This window comes from Labeo rohita, chromosome 12 (assembly GCF_022985175.1).
Source record: "Labeo rohita strain BAU-BD-2019 chromosome 12, IGBB_LRoh.1.0, whole genome shotgun sequence".
NCBI lineage: Eukaryota > Metazoa > Chordata > Actinopteri > Cypriniformes > Cyprinidae > Labeo > Labeo rohita.
In genome coordinates, this window is record NC_066880.1 from 30,429,708 (window position 1) to 30,452,723 (window position 23,016).

Below are 23,016 nucleotides of genomic sequence, written 5' to 3' on the forward strand. Positions count from 1 at the left end.
GGATGCTCTCCATCAGAGAAAATGGTGTTATCTGTCAAAAACGCAGACTTGGCCTCTGTGTGCCGGGAGACAAACCTCGGCGGGAATGCCGAACATTTGCGAAGCTGTTTTTATCGAATGTTTGAGACAGTAGACAGCTGACTACAACAAAACTTAACCAGCACCCTGCAGAGCTCTGTGAGGCTGCCAATTATGGTCTGCAAGGCATTTTTTCACAGAACTACAGATCTGCAGACACATCTTTGTGTAAGAAATGTAACAGAAATGTAGCGGGTTGTTTTTGGCACACACGTCTCGTGTCTGTCTAAATCCCGCCGGCCCTGTTTTCTGCTTTTATGGCCCCGGCTGTGCAGCGTCACAGGATTTGCTGGCTTTCAAAGTGACAAATATGGGTATGAAAATGTATGTTTTTGGCTTTTGCGCTTCAGGGTGGTGTACCTGCAAGTCAGCATGAACGAGGGTCTGTCCTTCATCACCAGCTCCGTTCACATCACCACGACCGAGTGTGTAAGTCTGACTGCAAACACGACATCACGTCATTCTGACATTTGATCGGTAATTTTACACCTTGAAAAATGAGATGCGCTTTCTTAATAACATTTAAATATTTTGTCATGTAACAAAATTCACTGTGAAAATAATATTCAAACATTATTTTGTTGTACCATATTCATTCATTGAAAGTTTACTGACAAAAACAACGTCATTTTTTGTAGTAATATTTAAGAAATATTTTGTCATTCAGTAATTTACACCATTTTGCATTTTGTAAAAAAAAAAAAACATGTAGTTGTTAGTTACTATTTTAGAAAATTATGTAAAACTAACAAACATGACATAATAAAATGTGTTTAAATATTATTTTAAATATTATAATTTTTGTAATTTTTGTAAAATGTTGTAAATTAATTAATATAACTTGACAAATTTTGTCAGAAATTTTTAGCAGTAAAATGTAAAATGGTATAAAATAATGCATTTTACATGGCAAAATAACATGTAAATATTATTTTTAAAATTTTTGGTCAGTAAAATAGTGTCAAATGAAAGAATATGACCTGACAAAACTACAGTAAAATGTAATTAGTACAATGTAAAATGGTGTAAATTACTGAATCACATAACAAAATAACGCTTAAAGATTACTAAAAATATATATTATTATTATAAAATATGCATTAAATATTTCACAGTAAAAATTAATAAATATGACATGACAAAATTATGTTTACATATTATTTTAAAAATTGTGTAAAATGCATAATTGAGGTAATGTTTAATTATTATAAAAATATTGCATGCAAAATACTAAATATTAAAAAATATTACATTTTCTCAGTAAAATGTAAAATGCCATAGAAAATGTTTACATATTATAAAACCATTACAAATAATTGTTGTGAGAAAATTTAAAATGGTATAAATGAATTAATATACATGATAAAATAACGTTTAAATATTATTTTTAAAAAGTCATTTTTGTCAGTAAAATGGTGTCAGATGAAAGAATATGACCTGACAAAACTACATGATTTTTTTGTTTAGTAAAATGTAAAATGGTGTAAATTACTGAATCACATAACAAAATAATGCTTAAAGATTACAAAAAAATATTATTATATTTTTAAATCTTAAGTAAAATTAAATATGCATTACATTTTTTACAGTAAAAATTAATAAATATGACATGACAAAATTATGTTTACATATTATTTTAAAATTATTCAAAAATTAATGTTTAATTATTATAAAAAATATTACATACAAAATACTAAATATTACAAAATATAAAATGTTTGCCAGTAAAATGCCATACAAAATGTGTGCATATTATAAAAACATTACAAATAATTGTTGTGAGAAAATTTTAAATGGTATAAATAAATTAATATACATGACAAAATAATGTTTAAATATTATACAAAAACAAAGTTTATTAAATTGTAGTTTAATCTAATAATAATGATAATCGGAATAAACAATTCTTTCAATCCTCTCTTCCGACCACAATTTAAAACTGTTTTTTAAAGCCTTTATTTCACCTTTATATGACTGTAGTTCCCATAATTGTTGTAGCAGTTATATATGATTGTAATTATGCTACATTATGAATGATTGGTTAGTTTACGGGTGGTCTTTAGCTCGTAAACCCTTATTTTCTTTGGATTGTCATCTCCTCACGTTCAGGTCGTCCCCTATCATCATTTTGTCTTCACAAAGCCCGTTCCCCCCCAAAAACACACACACATCAAGGGCCAAACCGCAGACAAACCCCCCGAACGATGCCGTCTCTGATTCTCGCTGCGCTGAGGCTTCAGGCCCACAACCACACAATCACTTTTTATGAAGCGTTTCTTCTCCAAATATTTCACAAATGCACTCAGCTCTTCCCCTTCTTTTCCCATGACATACTTTTGAACAGTTTTTGTTAGTCATAGCTTGACTTTTGGTGAAAATGTCCTGTAAACTTAAGGTTGCAAAACGTCGTTCTACATTTTACAGACAAAACTGACATGTAAAATTTTAATAATATTTAAACATTTTGTCAAGACACGTTCATTCATTTTACATCATTTTACATTGTACTGACAAAAATGACATGCATTTTTTATATTTATATTATTTTGTGAGGTCATATTCGTTCATTTTACATTTTACTGTAAAAAAATACCAAGTTGTAAAATAATATTTAAACATTGTTACCTTGCCATATTCATAAAATTTACACAATTTTACATTTTTCTGATGCAAATGACATTTTTTATAATATTTAAACATTATTTTGTTATTTTTTTACTATTTTATATTTTACTGTAAAAAATAACATTTCATTTAATAGTATTTAAACATTTTATTTGTGATGTAATCATTTACTGACAAATTACATTTTTTATAATATTTAAATATTAATTTATTAAATATAATCATAATTATGTCATGCCATATTTGTTCATTTTACGGCATTTTAAGTTTCATTTACAAAAATGGCATAATTTGTTTTTAATATTTAACATTATGTCATTGTCATTCATTGATTTTAGACCATTTTATATTTTATTGATCAAAAAAGCATTTTTTGAAAATATTTAAACATTATTTTGGCATGTCTTTGTCTAATGTCATTTACACTGTTTTACATATTTACAGACAAAAATGACATGTAATTGTTTAATAATGCACATTTTTTGTAATATTTATAAACATTTAACTTTAAAAAAAACAGTATATTAAATAAATAACATTTATCATTTTAATTAAATGAATTTAATCATTTAGTTATTAGTCATTATTCATATTTTTAACCTTATCTTCATTGTTGAAAAGTAATTTGTTAATATTAGTTAATACCTCATTTTATTGACAGAATGAGGATATTAACAATCTGGCATGACTTATTTGTTTGTGAATTATCATAATTGTTCCGGTTCATCGTTTGTCTGTTTTCTGTAGTTTGACGGGACGATCCTCCTGATCACGCTGCTGGTGCTGTTCCTGCTGTTGGCTCTGTTGTTCATGTGGTGGTTCTGGCCGCTTTGCTGCACTGTAGTAAGTCATCGCCTCATTTAGCCTTAATATCAGCCTTCGTAGCTTCTCACGGCACGTCTTCCAGCGCTCTTATAATCTGAGAGCCGAGCGCTATGGATTTGCGGTGAAGACTGAATTTGAGTGATTTAAGCTGGAAAATTGGTGGATTTATCTGAAGCGAGGTCACGATTTGACATGCTCTTCTATATTGTGTGTATGATGTGACTTGTGTCTGTGGTCACGTGACTGTTTCACACAACATCTTTTCACAGGTGATCAAGGAACCTCCACCTCCTCCACCTCCAGAGCCCGTGAGTCACCGCTCCATCTCATACTACACACAAATGGAGGCTTTGATAAATATTTATGGGTTTCTAGTAGAGCTGGTGAAGGCTCTGGGTGAAATGTGTGTATAGATATATAATAGTATTGAGAATTAATTTACAAAACAAAACATGTCGTTTTGATTTGTTTTCCACTATTTGAATTTAAATGTAATTTTTAAATATTTAAACATTATTTCGTCATGTAATATTCATTCATTTTACACTCTTTTATATTTTGTGGGGGACAAAAACATGTTAGTAACTAGTTAGTCCTGCTAAAACATGTTAACAACATGCTAGAAACAGACTAGAAACATGCTAGTAACTTGCTAGTCATGCCAAAACATGCTAGCAACATGTTCATCATGCTAGAAACAAGCTAGCAACATGCTTGTCACATGCTTATCATGCTAGTAACTTGGTAAACATGTTAAAAACATGCTAGCAACATGCTAGTAACATGCTAATCATGCTAGAAACAAGCTAGTAACTTACTAGTCATGCCAGAAACATGCTAGCAACATGCTACTCATGCTAGTAACATGTAAATCATGCTAAAAATGCTAGTAACTTGCTAATCATGCTAAAAACAAGCTAGCAACATGGTAATCATGCTAGAACCAGACTATAAACATTCTAGTAACTTGCTAATCATGCTAGAAACATGCTAGCAACATGGTAATATCATGGTAATCATCCTAGAAACATGTTAGCATCGTGCTAATAATGCTAGTAACATGTTAATCATGCTAGAAACAAGCTAGCAACATGGTAATCATGCTAGAAACCGACTATAAACATGCTAGTAACTTGCTAATCATGCAAGAAACATGCTAGCAACATGCTAATCATGTTAGAAACAAGCTAGCAACATGCTAATAACATGCTAATCATGCTAGTAACTTGTTAATCATGCTAAAAACATGCTAGCAACATGTTATTAACATGCTAATCATGCTAGTGACATGTTTATCATGCTAGAAACAAGCTAGCAACATGCCAGTAACATGTTAATCATGCTAGAAACATGCTAGCAGCATGCTAATCATGTTAGTAACGTTTATCATGCTAGAAATAAGCAAGCAACATGCTAATAACATGCTAATCATGCTAGTGACATGTTTATCATGCTAGAAACAAGCTAGCAACATGTTAGTAACATGTTAATCATGCTAGAAACATGCTAGCAGCATGCTAATCATGTTAGTAACATGTTTATCATGCTAGAAATAAGCAAGCAACATGTTATTAACATGCTAATCATGCTAGTGACATGTTTATCATGCTAGAAATAAGCAAGCAACATGCTAATAACATGCTAATCATGCTAGTGACATGTTTATCATGCTAGAAACAAGCTAGCAACATGTTAGTAACATGTTAATCATGCTAGAAACATGCTAGCAGCATGCTAATCATGTTAGTAACATGTTTGTCATGCTAGAAATAAGCAAGCAACATGTTATTAACATGCTAATCATGCTAGTAACTTGTTAATCATGCTAAAAACATGATAACAACATGTTATTAACATGCTAATCATGCTAGAAACAAGCTAGCAACATGCTAATATCATGCTAATCATGTTAGTAACTTGTTAATCATATTAACACATGCTAGCAACATGTTATTAACATGCTAATCATGCTAGTGACATGTTAGTCGTGCTATAAACAGGCTAGCAACATGCTAGTGACATGCTAATCATGCTAGAAACATGCAAGCAACATGCTAACTACATGCTAATCATGCTAGCAACATACAAATCATCTAATCTATATAAAGTTTAAAACTTCAAGCTTTTACAGCAGCTTTAAACTTTCAGGCTAGGCTTTCTCAAGCCAACCTAAAGTTTGCCTTGACAAACATTTTTATCTAGTTTTTAAATATTATTTAAACATTTTGTCATGGAATTTTGATTCATTTTGCACAACTTGAATTTGAATGTAATTTTTAAATATTTAAACATTATTTTGTCATGTAATATTCATTCATTTTACACTCTTTTACAATTTGTGGAAAAAATTCCATGCAATTTTTAAATAATATTTAAATATTATTTGGTCATGTGATAAAAATAATGCTGTTTTCAAAAGTCTGTTTCCACCACAGAAAGTAAATTTACAATATACACATTTAGCACATTTGTAATCATTGTTTTATTTTATATAAACAGATAGCTGCCTATTATTTTAGGAAGGTAAGGACATAAGGGGAAAAAACAAGATCACCCATGTTCTTTTAGTTATTAACTCTTAATAAGTGTGACTGTAGTTTAACTATAAATAATGAGCAGCTTGAAAAAGTGGATGTAAATTGGTCTCTTCATCTGTATTCAGTAGCAAATCCCATGTCAGCATCTAAGTCACAGCAGAAGAGTTCTAGGGAACCAAATTACTTTAGTGTGAGATTCATAAAGAGCCTTTAATGAAAACCATCAGAAGACTTTGAGTAACAACATCAACATGTCAAGGGAGTGCCAGCAGTTTCCTCCTGAGAGCAGATGTTTTGTACCTCTCGTGCTTCTTCAGATTATGCAACGTGTTTTTCGTCTTCAGGAGTCAGATGATGAAGACGGAATGCCAAAGAAGAAATGGCCCACGGTGGACGCGTCGTATTATGGCGGTCGAGGAGTGGGAGGAATCAAACGAATGGAGGTGGGATTCCTCAAAAGAAGAGCTGTAATCGAAGAAAAATGTGTCATGTGATTACTACTGAAAAAACACATTCTTAACACTCCATGAACTTCACTAAATAAACTGTAGCTAGTGAAAGAATAACTGTTTTATATTGATTATATCAGATAAATATTATTAATATTAATTATCAAGTAATTATACACACACTACGGGAATACTTAAGTTTTTTGTTTGTTTCTTTTTAACTTTTTTTTGAAAGAAGTCAATTCTGCTCACCAAGGCTGTAGCCAAAACTACAGCAAAAAATGTGAAATATTATTACAATTTAAACTAGCTGTTTTCTATGTGAATATCTGTTAAAATGGCATTTATTTCTGTCATCAAAGCTGAATTTTCAGCATCATTACTCCAGTCTGCAGAAATCGTTCTAATATTAACTCCAAACTTTTGAATGGAAATTTCCACAAAAACAGCATATTAGAATGATTTGTGAAGGATCATGTGACACTGAAGACTGGAGTAATGATGCTGAAAATTCAGCTGCGCATCACAGCAATCAATTACATTGTACCAGATATTCACAGAGAAAACAGCTGTTTGAAATTTTAATAACATATTCTGTATATTGTATATATAACATATACTGGTTGTATATATATATATATATGCAACCAGATTTCAGTTGAATTTATAATAACAAAGCCACTTTAAATAAAATATCAAGGAGTAATGATGCTGAAAAATTCAGTTTTGATCATAGAAATAAAATACATTTTAAAAGATATTCACTCAGAAAACAGCTATTTAAATTGTAATAATATTTCACAATTTTTACTTTTTTACTGTATTTGTAATCAAATAAATGCAGCCTCAGTGAGCAAAAATATAAGAAAACATTATTTTAAAAATATTTAAAATTGTAATTTTTCCAAACTGGTAATTTGTATAATAAAGAGAAAGAATATATATATTTATATATTAAGTTGTTAGAAGTAATGATGCTGAAAATTCAGCTTTGATCACAGAAATAAAATACATTTTAACAGATATTCACACAGAAAACAGCTATTTAAATTGTAATAATATTTCACAATTTTTTACAGTTTTTACTGCCTCAGTGAGCATAAAAAAACATTTCAATATTTAAAATTGTTACATTAAAAAAAAAAAAAAATACACACACACACAACCAGATTTTAGATTAATTTATAATACCAAAGCCATTTTAAGTTAAAAATAAAATATCAAAAAGTAATGATGCTAAAAATTCAGTTTTGATCTCAGAAATAAAATACATTTTAACAGATATTCACTCAGAAAACTACTTAAGCTACTTAAATTGTAATAATATTTTACTGTTTTTACTGTATTTTTGATCAAATAAATGCAGCCTTGATGAGCAAAAATGTAAGAAAACATTTATTTAAAAAATATTTTGAATTGTAATTATTCCAAACTCGTAGTGTGTATAATTAAAAAAAAGAATATATATATATACACTACCGTTCAAAAGTTTGGGGTCAGTACATTTTTATTGTTTTTTTTTTTTTAAGAAATTAATACTTTTATTCACCAAGGATGTATTAAGTTAATAATTAAAAGTTTATTAAAAGTTAATAATAAATAGTTTACGTTGTTACAAAATATTTATATTTTGAATAAACACTGTACTTTTTAAACTTGTTATTCATGAAAGAATCCTGAAAAAAAAAAAAAATCACAGGTTGATATTATCCAACATTGATCATTCTAATAATAAATCCGCATATTAGAATGATTTCTGAAGGATCATGTGACACTTAAGACTGGAGTAACAGCTGATAAAAATTCAGCTTTTCATCACAGGAATAAATTCTATTTTAAAGTATGTTAAAATAAAAAACATTATTTTATATTGTAAAAACATTTTGCAATATTACTGTTTTTTTTCTATATTTTTAATCAAATAAATGCAGCCTTGATGAGCATAAGAGACTTCTTTAAAGACTATTACAAGTCTTACTGACCCCAAACTTTTGAACGGTAGTGTGTATATATATATTAAGTTGCTAGAAGTAAAATATCAAAGAGTAATGATGCTGAATATTCAGCTTTGACCACAGAAATAAAACACATTTTAAAAGATATTCACTCAGAAACCTGCTATTTAAATTGTAATAATATTTCACAATTTTTACTGTAATTTTGATCAAATAAATGCTACCTCAGTGAGCATAAAAAATTGTTTCAATATTTAAAAGGTACATTAAAAAAAAAAAAAACCAAAATTTCAGTCAGAAGGCTCCTAGAAGTGAAATATCAAAACATCTCAGAAGGAAAGCGATCACTGAAAAACATGCTTTTTGCATTTGCTGTAGATCAGTAACAGGTTTCTAAAGATACGATCTGCTGTTTTTGCCCGTGGTCCAGGTTCGTTGGGGAGGGAAGGGCTCTACAGAGGAGGGAGCCAAGCTGGAAAAACCCAAAAACGCTGTCATAAAGATGCCCGAGCAAGAGTTTGAACCCTTTGAACCCAAGCCCAAAAAACCAGACAGAAAGCCAGCTCAGGACAGGAAGTGGTATTCTCCCATTAGGGTAAAGAAGCTTTGTCACTGTCATTACTGTTTATCCAAACTGCTGGTGTTCAAAGCACGTCGTAAGCGTTCTTATCTTCTTTTCAGGGTAAACTCGACGCGATCCTGGCTCTTTTCCGACGTGGATACGATCAAGTTTCGCTTATGAGGCCGCAACCGGGAGATCATGTGAGTATCTGATGATCAAAGAGTCTTGGCGTTATCTTTCATCCAAAGCATGATGTCAAACAAACGCCACCAACAACAAACAGTCTGACCCAAAGCTTACAAGACGGTTGAACCTCGTAAATCCACGGCCTGTGGATTTTTTGACTCATTCCTCTTCGCCTCGGCCAGACGTTTCCTTACCTTTCTGAGGCCGACGGGTGCCAAGAAACTTCATAGGCACGTTGAGCCACCTGTGTCAAATCAGTAGCCATAAAAATGAAATAAAACGCAAATGCAGACGCTTTCCAGACTGATAGTCTGCGACTCTTACATATGTAGAGCGGCCACATGGATCGCAGGTTATCGGATCTGATTTAGAGTTTTGCACAAATGCTTCGTGATGAATTATCTCCAGGTGCTTGTTAAACTCTTCAATATTTGTGCAAGGAAAACCTTTTTAATTAAAATTCCATGTTTAGCCGCTGCCAAATTTATCAAGTAAGGAAGTGTGTCTAGTTAAGCCGCTCGTAGTCAATGCATACAATGGTTCTGGTCTAGTTTTCGACCCGGCTGGTTTTAATAGCCTCGAGCGAAAGGTTGCATGACGCAAAGTTTCTCTGGATTGGTTTTGGGCTCGTCGTCCTGTAACGCAGGGCCTCTGCGCTGCTCTGTGGTTTGTGACGAGAGCCCTGAAAAATGCCCAGACTGACTCTTTTCTCTCTCTCGCTTTCATTCTGAGTATGGAAAACAAATGAAACGGGCATCATTTCCTGTCTAAAATTGCATTAAGAGGACATAAAATTTATCCTGCAGTGCTTCTGCTGTGAAAGAAAGAACTCGCAGCGTTGCTGTAAGTTGAAAACAAGGTCATGGCGATGATTTTACGAGAAAATCTAAACTTTACTTGTACAAGAAAATCTAAAACTATCGTAATAAAGTGTGGTTACTGAAAGAAAAATCATTAGAAAAGTAATCAGTCAGGTTATACTAGATAAATATTATTAGTGTTAATTAATTAATTATATATACACTGGCAAGTTTCTGACACAAAACTTTGGAAAAATTAAAATTTAATAATTTATAATAATATTATATATATATATATATAAATCAAATTAAAATTTAAAATAAAGCACAAAATACAACAATGAAATCTAAAATAACACGAATTCTGAAATAACATAAAAATAATTAAAATTAAACAAAAATAAATCGTAATTTTTAAAACAAAATAAAAAATAAATAAAACCTCCTGCATACATAATAATATAATATAATATAATACAATATAATAAAAAAAACTTTTTCAGCTATTTGCCAAATCAACATTTCCTATTTTCATTTAGTTTAACTAGATTTACTAAAATAACTAAAACTAAAACTGAAATAAAAAATTACAAAAACTATATAGACATTATTTAAATATACATGCGTGTGTGTGTGTGTATATATATATATATATATTTTTTTTTTTTTTTTTTTTAATGACAAACAAAAAAATTACAAAAACTTTTAAAATAAAAAATTGAATTAAAAATTAAACTAAAGCACAAAATACAACAATAAAATCTTAAATCTACTTCAAACTATTACAAAAAGACTGCAGTATGACAACGATTCTGTAATAACATTAAAAAATTAAAATTAAACAAAAATAAACATAATTTAAAAAACAAAACAAAAAAAACTCCTGCATACATAATATAATATAATATAATATAATATAATATAATATAATATAACATAATATAATATAATATAATATAAAATAAAAGCTTTTTCAGCTAGTTGCCAAAGAATATATATATATATTTTTTTTATGACAAACAACAAAATTAGTAAAACTATAAAATTAAAAATTAAGCAGAAAATACAACAGTAAAATCTAAATCTTAAAATTGAACAAAATAAATAAATAAAACCTCCTATAATATAAATAATATAATATAATACAAAAAATACTTTTATTAGAATTTATATTTAATTTTATTTAATTTTATTTTAGGTATTTTATTTCAACTTGATGACATAAAATAACTAAAACTTACACTGAAATAAAGATTTACATGAACTATAAAGACATACTAAAAAAAAAAAAAAAAAAAAAAAGCTAATAAACATTACAAAACCCACAGCAAAATTAATTAAAACAAAATGACTTTAAAATGAAAACTAGGCAGAAAATACAAAAATAAAAATTCTAAATGTTAAAAAAAAATACTAGAATCTTATCATAATGATACTCAAATAACCCAAATACGCAGAAAATGTAAAATAGCTAAAACTAAAACTATATTAAGAGAACAAAATGTATGCTTTGGTGCTTCCGCTGTAGAAGAAAAAATAAATGTCATCAGTTTCTAGCCGAATTAATAGAATAATTATGTTTTGTTTTGATTTTTAAGTCATAAATGCTCACCAAGACTGAATTTATTAGATCAAAAAGTCATTAAAAACAGTAATATAGTAAACAGGGTTATTATTCCTAACTAAAACCATAAAAACATTTTGTTACATGAAAGAAAATAAACATTAACAGTGTAAAATAGCATTAAAAGGACGTTAAAACACATCCAGCAGTGCTTCTGCTGTGAAAGAAGTTGAAAACAAGGTCAAGACGATGCTCGTACAAATGCAGCTCTCTCACGTAATGCACTTTTTCTTTCTTAAACAAGCAAATTCCTGTCACTTTCAGGCTTTCTGTACTTTCCTCTCAGGTTCTGGCATTTCCTTGCGTGTTCGGAGTGGAAAGCGGCACTTCGTCCAGGGTTTAATGTTGTTTCTGCCGGTCGGTTTGCGAGTATGCGTGTGCATATATGTCTTGTATAGCGTATCATTATCTGTCCTCAGCCTGTTTTTCTCATTTGTGCTCTGGTTAAGCTCACTTCCTCATGTCTCTGTGTCCCATAATGCACAGCGATCAGCTTTCCTCCGTCTGTCCCGCGAGCTCTGACGTCAAAGATTTCAGTTTGCGTTCGCCCCCTCCTCCGCGGCTCTGGTGGAGTTTGACACAACAAACAGATGCCACACGTCTTGAGATTTCCTTCAGACCCCAGCTAGAACCGCTGATGTGTCAGGAGGTCACTTTCCTCAACAAACACCCCTCAAAGCACTCGTCGTGATGTGGCTTTAACTGTGATTTGACATGAAACAGCATTCACAACTCATTTTTCTCCTAAAGTGAAGCAGAACGTTGAGCTGAAGTTCATCCTTCAGGATGTTTGGATGGGGAAAATAAGAGTCTGATGACGTCACATTAAAGGAAAGAAAAGGGGAAAAACATTTCTTTGGAATAACATACACAAATGAATCATGCACAGTAAAGCCAGGAATATTAATAAAGTAAATCTGAATAGTTTTGATTTCAATACATTATAGTACATTTTAAAATAACATTTTATATATATATAATAAGTAATAAGACCAAAAATATTTATTAATAAAAAAATAAATATAAAGTAGTTTTGATTTTGTGTTTGATTTCAATTTTATATGTAATATAATAAATATAATAGTACTTGTCACATTATAAAATTAAAATTTACCACACACTATATGACCAGGAATATTTATTATGTAATAATAAATAATAATAATGATTAATAATATTTAATTTTATCTTTGATTTCTGTTATTATATTTATTTTATTACATATGGAAAAAATTAAGTATATATTTGTGTGAATAATAGATGAATATTTATAAAAATATATACAAAATAAATTTAATAACAGTAATCTAATTATAATAAAATAATAATGTATTTGACATTATGAAGGAAAAATGAGTTGTGCACAGTATGACCAGACATATTTATTAAGTAAATAGTTTTGATTTTAATTATTATATTTATTACATATGAAAAGAAAATGTATATTTTGGTGGATTTTTGAAAATCACCGAAATATATATTTCATATTCCATTGTAAATTATGCACAATAAGAGCAGGAATATTTATTAGATAAAATAAAAATAAACAAATAATTCAATGTTACCTTTCAGTATTTATATATTAAATATGTTAAGACGTACATCATTTTTTGCAATTTAAGACTAGGTATATTTATTAAGCAAACATTAATATTAAATTAAATATTATTTTGTTTCTGAGAGTAAAAGACTGAATTTATTTACATTCATTATAGATATTTGCATGTGTATATATAAACATAAAATATATATTTAGTATCAGTCAGTATGAGATACTATTATATAGTTTTAACATTTTAAATCAGTTTTCATTTTTCATTTATTTGTTTTCATTTTACTTTAAAAGGTACAATTTTAGTAAATTTGTTTGTTTTTTTTTTATTTAGTAGTTGTTTTATTTATGTATATGTTTATTGTTTTTATTAATTTTTATTTTAGTTTTAGTTGTTTTAGGACATAAATCAGTTTATTTTTAATTTATTTTTTATTTCTGTTTTCATTTTAATTTAAAAGTTAAATTTTTATTATTACATTTTTTTACATTTATTTGATTTATATTCATATTGTTTTTATTAATTTTTATTTCAGTTTTAGTTGTTTTAGTTGGACATAAATTAGTTTATTTTTAATTTTTTTTTTTTTTTTCATTTTAATTTAGAAGTTAAAGTTTTAGTAAAAAGTAAAATTGTTTTGTCATTTGTAGTAGTTGATTTATTTATATTTATATATATTCATATTGTTTTTATTAATTTTTATTTCAGCTTCAGTTTTAGTTGTTTTAGCACATAAATCAGTTTATTTTTAATTTTTTTTTTTTCATATTGATTTAAAAGTTAAAGTTTTAGTAAAAAGTAAAATTGTTTTGTCATTTTTAGTACTCGTTTTATTTATATTTATATATTCATATTGTTTTTATTAATTTTTATTTCAGTTTTAGTTGTTTTAGTTGGACATAAATTAGTTTATTTTTAATTTTTTTGTGTTTTTTTTTTTTCATTTTAATTTAGAAGTTAAAGTTTTAGTAAAAAGTAAAATTGTTTTGTCATTTTTAGTACTCGTTTTATTTATATTTATATGTTCATATTGTTTTTATTCATTTTTCTTTCAGTTTTAGTTGTTTTATATAGTGTATATATATTTACATTTTTTTATATAAATATAAAATTCATGTTTGATTTATTTCAGTTAACGTTTCATTTATGTAAAGTAAAAAAAAAAATGTCATAGTTTTAGTTTTAGTTTTAGTTTTAACTAAAGGTGTCCAGACGTTTTTTTTTTTAGGAGGGTTTGGGGTTATGGAGGCCTTTCAGAGTCTTTCCATGATGCATAATTTACAATTGTGGGTGATTTCATCTGTGGTTTTCACAGAGCTTCAGCCAGTTTGTGAGATCTCCTGCGCGCGTGTGTGTGTGTGTGTGTGTGAGGAGCGCAGTCGAGAGCTAAAGAAAGAAACGGCTCGGATTTGGGCGTCAAATTCTGGAAAATAGGACAAACTAATTCTTGCGTATTGGCAAGCGGCCGCCTTCGGCAGCGCAGATGAGCTCAGCGATGTGACACGCTTCTGTTTCTCTCCTCAGGGTCGATGCATCAACTTCCAGCGAGTGAAAGAGGAGGCGGCGGCGGCCAAAGCTCCTCCGCGAGCCCAGAGCTCACCGCCTCCGCCTCCGCCGGACTACCAGGCCGTCCCCAGCCCCGTCAGCTCGCCTCCGAACAGCCCGCCTCCGAGGGGACCCCCGCTGCCCCAGCCTCCGCCGGGACCCCCGCCCGCCCGCGTCCCGCCCGGACCGCCCTGTCCCCCTCCGGCGCGCGCCCCGCCCAGACCGTGAGAGGAACGCCCAGCCTCCCCTCGGCGCCGTTCACCCGTACGTCGGCCAAACCAAACGCTCCTCTCGCCAAAAAACGCACGCGCTATTTATCGGTCAGCTTCCATTAGGATGTGGTGTGTCGTTTGTTGCTGGACAGCAAAAAAAAATGTAAGAAAAGCAAAAAGAGAAACAACTGTCGTGACAAAAATTCAACTACTGAGTTTTCCGCAGGCAGATCCAGAGAGAGCGGTTTTAGCTTTTTAGTTCTTCTTTTTTGTTTTGTTTTTAATTTCTCGAGGCCGGACGAATGATTCCCGTTCATGTACAAATGTTGTAAAGCACATATGAATCCTACGAGCTTCTGATATCATGCCAAAATGTCCCAAGTAACCAGTATTAGATGCTATGTTATACTGTTAGTGCCTCTGGAGTGTTTTGATTAGCGTATGCGGTGTCGAGTCACAGGTTTTACGGTGGTGAGTTGCAGGTTTTCTCAGGTGAGTCTCTGATCCTGTACGAGGGGAAAATCAGCGCATGTCAACGTGTGAGATGATGCAAGTGATGAATGTGTAAAGGCAGGGTTGGGCCGGTTCTTTTACTGTAGATTAACGTCGTAGTATGTCACAAGTTCCTTCGTTTAGGTACAGCAGGGTTCGTCTCCGATCACACGCTTGCTGGAATTCTGACAGATTCTCGAAGGTTTTGGTTTTGTTTTCCGGATCTTGCACTGAAAAAATGGTAACCTAAACATTTTAATTCATTGTTTGAATCACAAAATAGCATTTAGCATCACTGAATTCACCTACATACTTTCTTATAGGATCGAATCTGGTCACCTTTCTCTCTTTTCGGTAACATTTGCAGGTTACCACTTTTTACAGTGTGGGTGAATGTCATGAAAACATGTCTAGATCACACCAAATTCAACAGAAAAAGAAAGAAAGAAAGCTTTTAATGCATTTTGACATTGTTTCGATGTCAGTTGAACACACTTAAGCCAAATTCTCATTACCGTTTTGCATCAAGATTAGTTTTTTGTAATTACTGTTATTTTTTTTTATTGTTATTTTTTACTATCAATATTACCATTGAGAAATTATCTCACACGCTTTTCAAACTTGTATTATTATGATATTTTATTAGCAATGTTCCGTAATGATTCAAGGTTATGATTCAATTCAAGTATTATTTTATATTTTTTTTAGTTTATATTGGACTTTTATCCAATGCTTGTGAGACAGTATGATCTGGAATTATATCCAGAACTATATTTTCTCTATATATGAATGCAAAAATTTTTTGACACTGAATTAAAAATAACAATTTTCCTTCTTTCTTTTTTTATTTTATTTTATGTTTATATTTATTTTTGTTTTAGTTTATATTGACTTTTATCCAACATTTGTAGGACAATATGATTTGAAATTTCGTCTGAAACTATATTTTCTCTATTATACATTTGAGAAATATGAATGCCATTTTTTTTTACACTTTTTAAAAACAATAACAGTTTTCTTTCTTTTTTTTTAAATTAGTTTATATTAGACTTTTTTCCAACACTTCTAAGACAATATGATCTGGAATTATATCCGGAACTATATTTTTTCTATAATAAATGTAAAAAATATGAATGCGTTTTTTTTTTTACACTGAATTAAAAATAACAATTTTCTTGCTTTTTTTTTTTTTTTTTTTTTTTTTTTATATTGGACTTTTTTCCAACACTTGTGAGACAATATGATATGGAATTTTATCTGGAACTATATTTTCTCTATAATAAATTTGAGAAGTATGAATGCAATTTTTTTCGGGACTCTAAATTAAAAATAAAAAAAGGTAATTGCAAATTTTTATCTCAAAATTCAGAAAAAAATTTAATTGCGAATAGTGGAATTCCAAGTTTACATCTCACTTTTTTCTCAGATTTTTTTTAGATTTTCAGGATTTTTTTTTACATATTAAAAATTATTTGTGACTTTTTCTCTTACAATGCTGTTTTTTCTTCTTAGAATTGCAGTCTCACAATTCCAACTTCATATCTCACAAGTTTATATCTCACAATTCTGACTTTATACTTTGCTATTCAGACTAGACAGAATTGTGAGATTGAAAGTTGCATGTACCTGTTTTATTTATCTTGTGGCAGAAACAAGCTTCCATAATTATATAATACAATATTTGTATCTGCGTATATTAAGAGAAGTACAGCAAATATTACCATGATATATAAATACTAAATAGAATTTTTTTTTTTTTTTTTTAATTCAAAAAATGATCATTATAACATTAAAATAATGTTGTTGTTTTTTTCTTGCAGTACGGTAATGAGAATAAGGGAGTGTCCTAAATGCTTAATGTCCAAAAGATAGATTTCTTTTTCTCTACGTGAAATAATTCTTAGGTCTGTTTTCTTAAGATCCAGGCATGTTGTTGATGGGTTTTGGTGAGATCAGGTTTGTTTATTGTCAAGGTTGAACCTCTAAATGCAAAGTCAGGTCAGTTCTCGTCATGTTTTCTGTATTCCGCAGCTGTACTGTACGTATGTTGATATTCATCTTGTTTCTTTGCGTTTCATCATCAAACATATTGCAACTGCAGGGCAGTTCACAGCATTTAATTTATTATCCCCACGCCTAAAGGAAGGTACTTGAATATGACAAGGTGTCCTCTGTTACGAACAGGACACTGTGCATGAAACCAAAAAATAGTAAAATAAAAAAATCACTTAGCCTCAGATAACAGCCAGTGCCTTCTGTGTGTGTGTTTTTTTGTTTTTTATTCTTTTTCAAGTATGATACAGTAGCACTGTTTATACTTTTGTTCCGTTAAATAAAACGATTGGTGCATGATTTTTTTTTCCATTCTCCCCATTCTGTCATGAAAGTGAAATAGTGCTCCGCTGTGAACAAGCAAAAACTCATTTCACCCAGTATTAAAATGATCGTGGACCAAACCAAAGCCGTTGATGTGGACAGCTGCAGTCTGATGCTATAGGTTTTTGCTTTTGTTTGGATTTGTGTTGTTTTATTTGCTTGTGGCAATCATTTCAAACATTGTGATCTGTACTTTTCCACAAAAAAACATTGATACCAGAATTATAAATCACAATTATATTGTGTTACGATGTAGTAAGTGTATTAACAACAATACTGATGCATCTATTGAAAGGGCTCATAAAGTTTACTTTTTTCACAGTATTAATAAAGGTCAACTTTCAAGCTTTTACTGCGTTTTCTGGTTATTTCTACGCCTGCGTGTCAGTAGACGTGTAACTAAAGTTAAGCATCTAAAGCTGCTTTTGTGGCCTTTGGACATTAGTTTTTATTTAGCATGACTTTTGTTATGCTAAACTTTTCATGCAAATGTAATGCAAGACAATGCATGTAGAGCAAATGTACATAAAGCTTTTCACCTCTCACTGACCCTCACAGCAGATTCATAGTCCATTAAATCTTTTGGTTTCCCAGCAAAGACTGGACAAGTCTTGTTCTCATATCTTGACAATAATCCATAGGAAATTAAATGTGAGTTAAGAGGTAAATGCACAATATGATGGAAGAACAAGGATTTGTAGCTCATAATATGAAGTAAAATAAAATGAATACCTTGTTTACATTTTAGAATATATTGAAGGTATCTGTTTAACCCTTTAACTGTCACCGTCCTCCAGGTTTACTTCATCATATTACAAATAAATCCTAATATAATGATGACAAACTATACATCGTTGGAAAGGTCTAAGATAAACAAATATCCTAAATAGATATTTTACTATATTTTTGTAATAGAAATTACGTGAAAAAAAAAGTGATAGATTAATATGTGTCAAGAGTGCCACTTAAAAAATCTACATCATAACATGAGTTCTGACCTTTGTCACAAAAGACTTTCTTCGTTGTCTTTTTCCCTATCACGCAATAGAAATCATAAGAAATTATATATCAGTTCAAAACTTAAAATATCAAAATCGACTCTTTGAAAGGCATTTTAAAATCAGACATTGCATTACCATGGAAAATCAAAATCATATTACAAAATGTTTTCATTCATGAGTTATAAAAATGTAAGTCTGGATAGTGCATTTTTATGTCTGTTTTTAAAAATGGGTGAGACAGTTAAAGGATTAATGTAAAAAAAAAAAAAAAAAAAGTTGTTTTTTTTTTTTTCTTTTATGGTGGGGGTCAAATTGAACCGATATTTCAATGCAAAAATCAAACTAAAAACAAACAAACAAACAAAAAAGTTCACCAGTATTCGTGACCATTCAGAAATTAACATGGGTCAAAAACATAATGCAAAGACATTTTTTTATTTGAGTATCATTAATATACTAATATAGTTTTTGTTAATATTTTAAATTAGATTTAATTTTTATATTTTGTTCATTTTAATAACTTTAATATGTTTGTTTTGTTTTGTTTTAATGTCTATGTAGTTTTTAAATAAATTTTAGTTTTTATTTTTAGTGTATTTAGTTCTAGATGTTTTTGTATTTAAACTTAAGGATTAGTTCATTTCCAGAATAAAAATGATAATTTACTCACCCCCATGTCATCCAAGATGTTCATGTCTTTCCTTTTTCCATCACAAAGAAATGAAGTGTTTTGAGGAAACCATTCCAGGATTTTTCTCCATATGGTGTCGACTTCAATAGGGACCAACAGGTTGAAGATCCAAATTGCAGTTTCAGTGCAGCTTCAAAGGGCTCTACACGACCGCAGAACCTGATTTTACCAAGTACGACATGTTCCTGGATCAACATCTTGGTTGACCCTGGAACAACATTGTGATTAACCAGATAATCAGATTTGAAAAAACAGTTTATAGTTTTTATGAAGTTTAGGCTTACAATCAGTATTTGGTGGTTGTATATCAGTGCCATTCATCTATCATTTCCTATGATTTTGGGGATTACTCATGGGGAAGTTTAGGTGTAGGGATGTGGTCAAAATTACAATTTTGGATTAAAATGTTGTTCCAGGGTCAACAAAATATGTTGACCAAGGAACACATCTAACTCAGCAAAATCAGGACGTGCCTAGACGACCCCAGCCAAGAAATAAGGGTTTTATCTAGCAAAACGAGCAGTCATTTTCAAAATAAAATTGTATATACTTTTTAATCACAAATGCTCATCTTGCACTAGCTCTGCGATGTGCATTTTTATGCATTGCATATTCATGTTGGAAAGGTCACGCACAGTTAGTTCTTCATCTGTATAGTTTGGTTTAAAAAGTAAAGGTAGGGTGAAAAACTCCATCTCATTTTCTCCTCCAACTTCAAAATCATCCAGCAGCGTTGTTTTATGTCACGCGTGAACTTTTCAATGTTATTATGTAATCCGTGAGGTCAAACTAGTGCGAGACGAGCATTTGTGGTTAAAATGTATATACAGTTTTGTTTTTTTTAAGAAAATGACCAGTGGGTTTCACTAGATAAGATCCTTCTGCCTCAACTGAGATCGTGTGGAGCCATTTGAAGCTGCATTTAAACTGCACTTTGGACTCGTTGAGCACCATTGAAGTCCACAATATGGAGAAAAATTCCGGAATGTTTTCCTCAGAAACCTTAATTTTTTTCAACTGAAGAAAGAAAGACATGAACGTCTTGCAAGGCATGGGGGTGAGTAAATGATCAGGAAATCATTCTGGAACTAATCCTTTAAACTAAACAAAACCAAGAAATGTTGTCTTGGCAACTAGCTAAAGTAAAACAAAACGAAATAAATATATTTATTTTATTTATTTATTCTGATCATTTCAGTTTGTTTTACATGAGAAGGATTGGGGGAAGAACAGCTCACTGTGGGAACAATGGGAGGTGTTTTCCACGGTGGAATTCTGGGAACACTAGGAATGAGGCGGGTCGAATCACATGTGCTGTGGGCAGATGATAAACTCACACAGATGCACAGGTGGGAGAACATCTGCATATAGAGACTTAAGCAATGACTGCTGGAAAAGCACTATTTACGTAAAAAATGCACTGACTGTTTTCTACAGAACTGTGTAATACTGTACAGACAAAAATAATCAAAATAACTACAGTGAGGCTGAAAAACAAGCAAGAGACTCATCAGCATTATGAGCAGGATTCTAAAGGACAATACTATAGACCAAATGGAAAAAAAAGCTTTTTTTTAACCTTTCAAATAAAAATACATTTTAAAAAATGTTAAAATAGTTTTAAAATATATTTATATGTTTATTTTTTAGATTAATTAACATATTCATTAGTATATATACACTACCGTTCAAAAGTTTGGGGTCAGTACATTTTTATTGTTTCTTTTTTTTTTTTTTTTTTTTTTTTTTTTTTTTTTTTTTAAGAAATTAATACTTTTATTCACCAAGGATGTATTAAGTTAATAATTAAAAGTGTATTAAAAGTTAATAATAAATAATTTACATTGTTATAAAATATTTATATTTTGAATAAACACTGTACTTTTTAAACTTGTTATTCATGAAAGAATCCTGAAAAAAAAAAAAAATCACAGGTTCCAAAAAAATATTTGGCAGCACAACTGTTGATATTATCCAACATTGATCATTCTAATAATAAATCCGCATATTAGAATGATTTCTGAAGGATCATGTGACACTTAAGACTGGAGTAACAGCTGATAAAAATTCAGCTTTTCATTTTTTAAAGTATGTTAAAATAAAAAACATTATTTTATATTGTAAAAACATTTTGCAATATTACTGTTTTTTCTATATTTTTAATCAAATAAATGCAGCCTTGATGAGCATAAGAGACTTCTTTAAAGACTATTACAAGTCTTACTGACCCCAAACTTTTGAACGGTAGTGTATATGTAATTTTCCTGTTATTCAAAGTGTCAAAATATCATGCGACCAACTGGACATAACTGATGTTTTGGAAACATCTTTGAAATGACCCTAAATTTATTCCGATTAATTTTCTGCACTGTTTGGCATGATTTCTGAAGTTTTGTAATCCTGTATAAAATTGCAAAGCATTTAGATTTATATTTCCATCATGATTACAAACTTTGCCCAATGATTTCCATTTTATAAAATATCATATGGTGCAACCATAGTGACCTTTTGTGGGAAGCTAGCTTGTTTTGTTTAGGTGGCCAATTCTGTGCTTGTAAATTTTGACTGAATTTGAAAATGTCATGTGGTGCGACCATTATAGATATATGTCCCAGATTGGCAGTTTTTGTGCTTTTATATTCAATGGATAGTTTATAAACAAAAAATACTTTTAGTATCATTTGGAATAGATTTTAATGCAGTTTGGGTCATTTCAGACGGTTTATGTTTAATCTTTGCACAATAGTACAAAGTTTGGTAATTATGCATTTATTAGTAATTTATTATTTATTTATTAATAACTATTAATAACTGTAAGTTATTTATTAATAACTAGTTATAACATGAAATAAACATGAATGAACATCAGAAGGTATCTTGTTTCAACCATGAAAAGATGTCAATACACACCTCTCCTGTCCGGTTTGTTTGTCGGACAAAACAGCACATTTGGCGTTATGATTGTTCAGATCACCTGTTAATCAAACTCCCGGTTAAGGGTCAATTGAGCAGCCAAGATTAGGCAAAGTTCAGAAATAACTGCAGGTGAATAAATGTTAATGCCACATGCAGCACTTTTCACACATCTCTTTAAATAGATTTTTAATCTTGTTTTGGAGCAACCCCTCATCATGAAAAGAATAACTGTATTCAATTAAAAACAAAATATCTAATTTCTGTGGCTGAAATATGGATCACTGCTACAGCATGCTTAAGTGAATGGTATTTTTAAAACCTTTTTATCAGTTCTATACAATTTACAGGAAAAATAAGTCTGCTAACTACATTTAAAAAGGCAAATCAGAAATTATAAAACAAAAATATGAGATCATTATTTACAAAAACTAAATGCAAGTACTTGGTTTCTAAACACTTTAATTACTGAGAACAATAAAAAATGTTAAGCATGTTAAGGAAATGAATTAATTTTAGTATAAATCATGGTTGCACCACGTGACACTTTTAAGGCTATGACCAATTAATCAAGATGAAAAAACACTAAAAT

General features: G+C 30.3%; 1 protein-coding gene across 1 annotated transcript in view; it reads left to right on the forward strand.

The window, feature by feature from the left end:
- antxr1c (ANTXR cell adhesion molecule 1c) overlaps positions 1–18,168 on the forward strand; it is a 34,903-nt gene extending 16,735 nt beyond the window's left edge. Inside the window, exons 12-18 of the mRNA XM_051124730.1 lie at positions 429–507; positions 3,451–3,546; positions 3,798–3,836; positions 6,410–6,508; positions 8,900–9,064; positions 9,151–9,231; positions 14,719–18,168. Of these exons, the coding sequence (XP_050980687.1) occupies positions 429–507; positions 3,451–3,546; positions 3,798–3,836; positions 6,410–6,508; positions 8,900–9,064; positions 9,151–9,231; positions 14,719–14,967 (808 nt within the window). The 3' untranslated portion in view covers positions 14,968–18,168. The remainder of the gene's footprint in view (positions 1–428; positions 508–3,450; positions 3,547–3,797; positions 3,837–6,409; positions 6,509–8,899; positions 9,065–9,150; positions 9,232–14,718) is intronic.
- Positions 18,169–23,016: the final 4,848 nt, after the last annotated feature.